At 37.1% G+C, this 10,641-nt stretch overlaps 2 protein-coding genes across 6 annotated transcripts in view; both read left to right on the plus strand.

The window, feature by feature from the left end:
• Positions 1-7,942, plus strand: part of LOC118380936 (mitogen-activated protein kinase kinase kinase 12-like) — a 109,732-nt gene extending 101,790 nt beyond the window's left edge. For 4 of the 5 annotated variants that reach the window (XM_052526404.1, XM_052526403.1, XM_052526406.1 and 1 more), the window contains exons 14-16: positions 185-252; positions 7,018-7,315; positions 7,775-7,942. In XM_052526404.1, the coding sequence (XP_052382364.1) occupies positions 185-252; positions 7,018-7,315; positions 7,775-7,870 (462 nt within the window). In that variant the 3' untranslated portion in view covers positions 7,871-7,942. The remainder of the gene's footprint in view (positions 1-184; positions 253-7,017; positions 7,316-7,774) is intronic. The other variant, XM_052526407.1, reaches the window with a different exon arrangement.
• Positions 7,877-8,770, plus strand: LOC127932608 (uncharacterized). The gene has a single exon (XM_052528620.1). The coding sequence runs from the start codon at positions 7,877-7,879 to the stop codon at positions 8,768-8,770; it is 894 nt and encodes a 297-aa protein (XP_052384580.1).
• The last annotated feature ends 1,871 nt before the right edge of the window (positions 8,771-10,641 follow it).

A 10,641-nucleotide genomic window follows, 5' to 3' on the forward strand; every position in this document is an offset into this window, starting at 1 on the left:
AAACAAGAGATTCTCCTGACCAGTTATACTAATTAACTAACCTAGAACCAGGAGATTCTCCTGACCAGTTATACAAACTAACCTTGAAACAAGAGATTCTCCTGACCAGTTATACTAACTAACCCAAGAAGTAGTCTTGATTCCTCTTATCTTTCCTTTTCACATCTTCCCTTTTCTTCTGCAGAGACGTGGTGTGTCCTCAGAGGAAGAGGAGGGAGAGGTGGACAGTGAGGTGGAGTTACCACGGAGACGGTAAGAAAATACATCTTATACATTGTACAGTATATAGTCATGATTCATTATACAGTATATAGTATATAGTCATGATTCATTATACAGTATATAGTATATAGTCATGATTCATTATACAGTATATAGTCATGATTCTATAGTAGTATATAGTCATGATTCATTATACAGTATATAGTCATGATTCTATAGTAGTATATAGTCATGATTCTATAGTAGTATATAGTCATGATTCATTATACAGTATATAGTCATGATTCTATAGTAGTATATAGTCATGATTCATTATACAGTATATAGTCATGATTCATTGTACAGTATATAGTCATGATTCATTATACAGTATATAGTCATGATTCTATAGTAGTATATAGTCATGATTCATTGTACAGTATATAGTCATGATTCATTATACAGTATATAGTCATGATTCATTATACAGTATATAGTCATGATTCATTATACAGTATATAGTCATGATTCATTATACAGTATATAGTCATGATTCATTGTACAGTATATAGTCATGATTCATTATACAGTATATAGTCATGATTCATTGTACAGTATATAGTCATGATTCATTGTACAGTATATAGTCATGATTCATTATACAGTATATAGTCATGATTCATTATACAGTATATAGTCATGATTCATTATACAGTATATAGTCATGATTCTATAGTAGTATATAGTCATGATTCATTATACAGTATATAGTCATGATTCATTATACAGTATATAGTCATGATTCATTATACAGTATATAGTCATGATTCATTATACAGTATATAGTCATGATTCTATAGTAGTATATAGTCATTATTCATTATACAGTATATAGTCATGATTCTATAGTACTATATAGTCATTATTCATTATACAGTATATAGTCATTATTCATTATACAGTATATAGTCATGATTCATTATACAGTATATAGTCATGATTCTATAGTAGTATATAGTCATGATTCATTATACAGTATATAGTCATGATTCATTATACAGTATATAGTCATGATTCTGTAGTAGTATATAGTCATGATTCATTATACAGTATATAGTCATTATTCTATAGTAGTATATAGTCATGATTCTATAGTAGTATATAGTCATGATTCATTATACAGTATATAGTCATGATTCTATAGTACTATATAGTCATGATTCATTATACAGTATATAGTCATGATTCTATAGTAGTATATAGTCATGATTCTATAGTAGTATATAGTCATGATTCATTATACAGTATATAGTCATGATTCTATAGTAGTATATAGTCATGATTCATTATACAGTATATAGTCATGATTCTATAGTAGTATATAGTCATTATTCATTATACAGTATATAGTCATTATTCATTATACAGTATATAGTCATGATTCTATAGTAGTATATAGTCATTATTCATTATACAGTATATAGTCATTATTCATTATACAGTATATAGTCATGATTCTATAGTAGTATATAGTCATGATTCATTATACAGTATATAGTCATGATTCTATAGTAGTATATAGTCATGATTCTATAGTAGTATATAGTCATTATTCATTATACAGTATATAGTCATTATTCATTATACAGTATATAGTCATTATTCATTATACAGTATATAGTCATTATTCATTATACAGTATATAGTCATGATTCTATAGTAGTATATAGTCATGATTCTATAGTAGTATATAGTCATTATTCATTATACAGTATATAGTCATTATTCATTATACAGTATATAGTCATGATTCATTTTACAGTCATGAGTCTATAGTAGTATATAGTCATGATTCTGTAGTAGTATATAGTCATGATTCATTATACAGTATATAGTCATGATTCTATAGTACTATATAGTCATGATTCATTATACAGTATATAGTCATGATTCTATAGTAGTATATAGTCATGATTCTATAGTAGTATATAGACATGATTCATTATACAGTATATAGTCATGGTTCTATAGTAGTATATAGTCATGATTCATTATACAGTATATAGTCATGATTCTATAGTAGTATATAGTCATTATTCATTATACAGTATATAGTCATTATTCATTATACAGTATATAGTCATGATTCTATAGTAGTATATAGTCATTATTCATTATACAGTATATAGTCATTATTCATTATACAGTATATAGTCATGATTCATTATACAGTATATAGTCATGATTCTATAGTACTATATAGTCATGATTCATTATACAGTATATAGTCATGATTCTATAGTAGTATATAGTCATGATTCTATAGTAGTATATAGTCATGATTCATTATACAGTATATAGTCATGATTCTATAGTAGTATATAGTCATGATTCATTATACAGTATATAGTCATGATTCTATAGTAGTATATAGTCATTATTCATTATACAGTATATAGTCATTATTCATTATACAGTATATAGTCATGATTCTATAGTAGTATATAGTCATTATTCATTATACAGTATATAGTCATGATTCTATAGTAGTATATAGTCATGATTCATTATACAGTATATAGTCATGATTCTATAGTAGTATATAGTCATGATTCTATAGTAGTATATAGTCATTATTCATTATACAGTATATAGTCATTATTCATTATACAGTATATAGTCATTATTCATTATACAGTATATAGTCATTATTCATTATACAGTATATAGTCATGATTCTATAGTAGTATATAGTCATGATTCTATAGTAGTATATAGTCATTATTCATTATACAGTATATAGTCATTATTCATTATACAGTATATAGTCATGATTCATTATACAGTCATGAGTCTATAGTAGTATATAGTCATGATTCTGTAGTAGTATATAGTCATGATTCATTATACAGTATATAGTCATGATTCTATAGTACTATATAGTCATGATTCATTATACAGTATATAGTCATGATTCTATAGTAGTATATAGTCATGATTCTATAGTAGTATATAGTCATGATTCATTATACAGTATATAGTCATGATTCTATAGTAGTATATAGTCATGATTCATTATACAGTATATAGTCATGATTCTATAGTAGTATATAGTCATTATTCATTATACAGTATATAGTCATTATTCATTATACAGTATATAGTCATGATTCTATAGTAGTATATAGTCATTATTCATTATACAGTATATAGTCATTATTCATTATACAGTATATAGTCATGATTCATTATACAGTATATAGTCATGATTCTATAGTACTATATAGTCATGATTCATTATACAGTATATAGTCATGATTCTATAGTAGTATATAGTCATGATTCTATAGTAGTATATAGTCATGATTCATTATACAGTATATAGTCATGATTCTATAGTAGTATATAGTCATGATTCATTATACAGTATATAGTCATGATTCTATAGTAGTATATAGTCATTATTCATTATACAGTATATAGTCATGATTCTATAGTAGTATATAGTCATTATTCATTATACAGTATATAGTCATTATTCATTATACAGTATATAGTCATGATTCTATAGTAGTATATAGTCATGATTCATTATACAGTATATAGTCATGATTCTATAGTAGTATATAGTCATGATTCTATAGTAGTATATAGTCATTATTCATTATACAGTATATAGTCATTATTCATTATACAGTATATAGTCATTATTCATTATACAGTATATAGTCATTATTCATTATACAGTATATAGTCATGATTCTATAGTAGTATATAGTCATGATTCTATAGTACATTTACATTTAAGTCATTTAGCAGACGCTCTTATCCAGAGCGACTTACAAATTGGTGCATACACCTTATGACAACCAGTGGAACAGCCACTTGCATCTAAATCTTGTTGGGGGGAGAAGGATTACCTACCCTTACTTACCCTATCCTAGGTATTCATTAAGAGGTGGGGTTTCAGGTGTCTCCGGAAGGTGGTGATTGACTCCGCTGTCCTGGCGTCGTGAGGGAGTTTGTTCCACCATTATAGGCCAGATTCAGCGATACAGTTTTGACTGGGCTGATACAGGAACTGTACTTCCTCAGTGGTAGGGAGGCGAGCAGGCCAGAGGTGGATGAACGAGTGCCCTTGTTTGGGTGTAGGGCCTGATCAGAGCCTGGAGGTACTGAGGTGCATGATTCCCCTCACAGCTCCGTGGCGAGCACCATGGTCTTGTAGCGGATGCGAGCTTCAACTGGAAGCCAGTGGATATAGCGGAGGATTCGGGGTACGTGAGAGAACTTGGGAAGGTCATGAACACCAGACGGGCTGCGGCGTTCTGGATGAGTTGTAGGGTTTAATGGCACAGGCAGGGAGCCCAGCCAACAGCGATTGCAGTAATCAAGACAGGAGATGACAAGTGCCTGGATTAGGACCTAGCATGATTCCTGTGTGAGGCAGGGTCGTACTCTGTCATGATGTTGTAGAGCATGAACCTATTCAGGATACGGGACACCGCCTTGATGTTAGTTGAGAATAGTCATGGTTCTTGTCCAGGATCACGCCAAGGTTCTTAGCGCTCTGGGAGGAGGACACAATGGAGTTGTCAACCGTGATGGCGAGATCATGGAACGGGCAGTCCTTCCCGGGAGGAAGAGGAGCTCCGTCTTGCTGAGGTTCAGCTTGAGGTGGTGATCCGTCATCCACACTGATATGTCTGCCAGACATGCAGAGATGCGATATAGCCACCTGGTCGTCAGAAGGGGAAAGGAGATGATTAATTGTGTGTAGTAGTCTGCATAGCAATGATAGGAGAGACCATGTGAGGTTATGACAGAGCCAAGTGACTTGGTGTATAGCGAGATTATACAGTATATTATTCATTATACAGTAGTATATATATAGTCATGATAAGAGGGGCCTAGAACAGAGCCCTGGGGACACCAGTGGTGAGAGCGCGTGGTGAGGAGACAGATATAGCCACGCCACCTGGTAGGAGTCACCTGATTCTAGGTAGTACGCAATAGTCGTGGGCCATTATACAGTAGATGCCCAATTCGGAGAGGGTGGAGAGGAGGATCTGATGGTTCACAGTATCGAAGGCAGCCGATAGGTCTAGAAGGATGAGAGCAGAGGAGAGAGAGTTAGCTTTAGCAGTGCGGAGCGCCTCCGTGATACAGAGAAGAGCAGTCTCAGTTGAATGACTAGTCTTGAAACCTGACTGATTTGGATCAAGAAGGTCATTCTGAGAGAGATAGCGGTAGAGCTGGCCACAGGATATACGCTCAAGAGTTTTGGAGAGAAAAGAGAGAAGGGATACTGGTCTGTAGTTGTTGACATCGGAGGGATAGTGTAGGTTTTTTATACAGAAGGGGTGCAACTCTCGCTCTCTTGAAGACGGGAGGGATAGCCAGCGGTCAGGGATGAGTTGATGAGCGAGGTGAGGTAAGGGAGAAGGTCTCCGGAAATGGTCTGGAGAAGAGAGGGAGGGGATAGGGTCAAGCGGGCAGGTTGTTGGGCGGCCGGCCGTCACAAGACGTAGATTTCATCTGGAGAGAGTAGTATATAGTCATTATTCATTATACAGTATATAGTCATTATTCATTATACAGTATATAGTCATGATTCATTATACAGTCATGAGTCTATAGTAGTATATAGTCATGATTCTGTAGTAGTATATAGTCATGATTCATTATACAGTATATAGTCATGATTCTATAGTACTATATAGTCATGATTCATTATACAGTATATAGTCATGATTCTATAGTAGTATATAGTCATGATTCTATAGTAGTATATAGTCATGATTCATTATACAGTATATAGTCATGATTCTATAGTAGTATATAGTCATGATTCATTATACAGTATATAGTCATGATTCTATAGTAGTATATAGTCATTATTCATTATACAGTATATAGTCATTATTCATTATACAGTATATAGTCATGATTCTATAGTAGTATATAGTCATTATTCATTATACAGTATATAGTCATTATTCATTATACAGTATATAGTCATGATTCATTATACAGTATATAGTCATGATTCTATAGTACTATATAGTCATGATTCATTATACAGTATATAGTCATGATTCTATAGTAGTATATACTCATGATTCTATAGTAGTATATAGTCATGATTCATTATACAGTATATAGTCATGATTCTATAGTAGTATATAGTCATGATTCATTATACAGTATATAGTCATGATTCTATAGTAGTATATAGTCATTATTCATTATACAGTATATAGTCATGATTCTATAGTAGTATATAGTCATTATTCATTATACAGTATATAGTCATTATTCATTATACAGTATATAGTCATGATTCTATAGTAGTATATAGTCATGATTCATTATACAGTATATAGTCATGATTCTATAGTAGTATATAGTCATGATTCTATAGTAGTATATAGTCATTATTCATTATACAGTATATAGTCATTATTCATTATACAGTATATAGTCATTATTCATTATACAGTATATAGTCATTATTCATTATACAGTATATAGTCATGATTCTATAGTAGTATATAGTCATGATTCTATAGTAGTATATAGTCATTATTCATTATACAGTATATAGTCATTATTCATTATACAGTATATAGTCATGATTCATTATACAGTCATGAGTCTATAGTAGTATATAGTCATGATTCATTATACAGTCATGAGTCTATAGTAGTACATAGTCCAGCAGAAAGAACCTCTTGGTATATCAAAATTGAGCTTGTGTCTGTGAGAGCCCAAGGAGTTAATCTATGTCCTGCTCCTCTTGTCTTCCTCATGCAGTCGACCAGTAAGCATAACCAAGTGTCAGTCCCTGTCCACCTTCAGCTCTGAGAACCTGTCTGCCGTGTCCGTGTCGGACGGAGAGGAGGGCAACACCAGTGACCACTCCCACAGCGGCACGCCGGACGTGGTCAGTACCAACACAGACGAGCGGCTGGACGACAAGAGCGACGACCTTCTGTCCCAGGGGTCGGAGATCCCCGCCGACCCCGCCCTCGACCCGGCCGACGGTTTATCAGAGAAGGAGGCCGCCATACGCCAGGTCAAGACCCAGCTCAACACGGGGCAGAACTATGAGGTAGGTAAGGGCTCTGGTTACTATGACAACTATACGACTGGAACTGAAACTACGAGGTAGGGTTACTATGACAACTAGAACTGTGAGGTAGGGTTACCATGGGAACTGTTATGTTTAGCCATAAACGACAGAGAAATGAGGAGAGCAGGAATTCCATTATAATACATTCTCTCATCGTTATAGGGCCAACATCACTATTATAGAACATATGGTTACATTTGGATTTTGCTCTAGTGTAGGGACCTTAGTTTTCCCTGATCACCAGGGTCCTGTTTTAGGAGGACAGAATATTAACAAACCAGGTAATGCACAGGTAGCCTGGGTACCGTTCTGTTTGTGCTATCGTTCCAGAGGGGAATGATAGCACAAGCAAACTGGTATCCAGGCTAATATGAAGGTGAGATGGATGGCCCATTGCCATTGTCTAACTCGACCTCTCCCTCTATTCCTCTAACCTAGGGCCTGTATGATGACTCTGACTGTGACAGTGCAGAGCTGGACCACTCAGGCTGCACAGAGCCCCAGCACCATAGGCCCCCCAGCACCAACTGGTGAGACCAGATGCCAGCCCTACTCCCCCAGCCCTACTCCCCCAGCCCTACTCCCCAGCCCTACTCCCCAGCCCTACTCCCCAGTCCTATTCACCAGCCCTACTCCCCAGTCCTACTCCCCCAGCCCTACTCCCCAAGCCCTACTCCCCAAGCCCTACTCCCCCAGCCCTACTCCCCAAGCCCTACTCCCCAGTCCTACTCCCCCAGCCCTACTCCCCAGTCCTATTCACCAGCCCTACTCCCCCAGCCCTACTCCCCAGTCCTACTCCCCAGCCCTACTCCCCAGTCCTATTCACCAGCCCTACTCCCCCAGCCCTACTCCCGTCCTATTCACCAGCCCTACTCCCCAGCCCTACTCCCCCAGCCCTACTCCCCAGTCCTTTTCACCAGCCCTACTCCCCAGCCCTACTCCCCCAGCCCTACTCCACCAGTCCTACTCCCCCCAGCCCTACTCCCCCAGCCCTACACCCCCAGCCCTACTCCACCAGTCCTACTCCCCCAGCCCTACTCCCCCAGCCCTACTCCACCAGTCCTACACCCCCAGCCCTACTCCCCCAGTCCTACTCCCCCAGCCCTACTCCCCAGCCCTACTCCACCAGTCCTACTCCCCCAGCCCTACTCCCCCAGTCCTACACCCCCAGCCCTACTCCCCCAGCCCTACTCCCCCAGTCCTACTCCCCCAGTCCTACTCCACCAGCCCTACTCCCCCAGCCCTACTCCCCCAGTCCTACTCCCCCAGCCCTACTCCCCCAGTCCTACTCCCCCAGCCCTACTCCACCAGCCCTACACCCCCAGCCCTACTCCCCCAGTCCTACACCCCCAGCCCTACTCCCCCAGTCCTACACCCCCAGCCCTACTGGACAGATCTGTTTCTGCTTCCTTCCAACTCCTTTGGTCATTATAACACATAAACTGGTCTTAGACCATGCTAACACTCCCCAAACCCAGCCTTGCAAAAACACTTCAACTCACCTACAGTGACCTCTGCACCACCAGACAATTGATATAATGTCTACATGTTGTAGTGATTCCTTCACTATCCACCCTGTGGTTTCTTACTTCTTGATTTTGTAAACAAAAACAAAACAAAAACAACAAAAAAAGTGTCATATTTCAACATCTCCCTATGTAATGTCTCCCATTCAGATTTCACAATATTAGTGTCATTACACCTTCCAATTGTCAATGTCCACATCATCGGTGAGGCACCTAATGTTTGTTTTTTTGTTGCACTTAATGTTTACTTCATTTGTAGTGATTATTTATGTTCAAATTCCTGTGTTTCCTCACCAGCATTATGCACTGAGTGTCATTTCATTTATTTATTGAGTACAAGAGAAAATCAATGTCTACATTATTTAAGTTGTTTACAATTTCATGTATTTATAGTTTTGCATCAGGGATTTTGTTGTCCTAATTTTGTATACAATTTGTATTTTATTTATGTTAACATTAACTGTATGTAAATATCTGACCTCTTGACACACTATACAAGGAAGAAATATCATTTGTATGAGTTAAAATGTTATCACTGTATCATGTAATGGTGCTGACTGATGTTTTACACTAGAGGGCGTTATTGTATTGTACCAGACAGAACAGGGGTGTATTCATAACGGAAACCGTTGTGCAACGAAAACAAGACTTTCTATTGGACAAATTCAGGTAGGTCCCTCCCCGTTTCATTCCGTTTGCTTCCGTTTGGCTCCTAGAGTAAACGGTAAACGGTTTCCGTTGCAGAACTGGGTTGCGTCAAGCAGGGCACGACGTTGTGGAATGCTCATATAGAAATATGTTATATAGAACAAGCATGCCTCTCTGACAAAGAAATCATGTCAGCTCTATTCATGACATTTCTATCTGAAGCGTTCAACAGTTGCCTACTGAATCTGAACATAGATATTCTAACATAGAAATTCTATTTGGTATGGTACCGGATGCTGTTCATAATGACAGGGCATTAGTTAGCATAGAAATAGAATCTAATCGAGTGCTTCTATTTCTTTGGCATTAAGACACAGGCTGGAGAACAGAACAATAATAGCTAAAGAACAAGCAATATGTCCACAAACTCAGAATCATTCCCCTGGCTACAGCATGGAGCAAAACTAACCTATAGCCCAGCCCTTTTCTTTCAGGGTCTGTCTTGACATGTTTTTGTAGATCAACTATTGTATTTCTTTGGTATTGCAGTGTTTATACTGTATTAAAATGCAATACCACCTACTAGGATACCTTTGAGAACAAAACCTCAGGTCAAATCTCAAATGGCATCCTTATCTATATATAGTGTGCTACTTTTCCCCACAGCTTTGGGTCAAAAGTAGCGCACTTCTTAAGGAATAGGGTGCCATTCGGGACGAAACCTCGGTCACAGACCATGTGCATCTAGAAGTGTACAGATAGATCACTAGAGCATGCTTGTAATATAGTATGTATGGGTTGGATTGTACTTCCTGTCCAAATGCAGATGTCAGTCAGAGCATGAGGCTCAGATCAAAGGGACTTATCACCCATAGAAACAGAACCTAAAGGGATTCTAGTTCTATGACATCACCGCCACTCACCAATGACCCATCTATCCCATCTCTATGGAAACTAACCAACTCAACAGCAACAGATGAGTTTGTTCCTAACTAGTTACTTGGCAACTAGTTAGTTCCCTGGCAACTAAAGGTTGCATCCCGATTCTCCACCCTTCCCTAAATGTGCACTTGTTCTATTCCGTTCATGGATTGAAAAGGACTGGATTAAGAAATATGGTGGAACCATCAA

Source organism: Oncorhynchus keta, chromosome 10 (genome assembly GCF_023373465.1).
Source record: "Oncorhynchus keta strain PuntledgeMale-10-30-2019 chromosome 10, Oket_V2, whole genome shotgun sequence".
NCBI lineage: Eukaryota > Metazoa > Chordata > Actinopteri > Salmoniformes > Salmonidae > Oncorhynchus > Oncorhynchus keta.

Excerpts from the sequence above, each read along its gene's own strand:
- LOC127932608 (XM_052528620.1), top strand. The coding sequence starts at position 7,877 with ATGCCAGCCCTACTCCCCCAGCCCTACTCCCCCAGCCCTACTCCCCAG.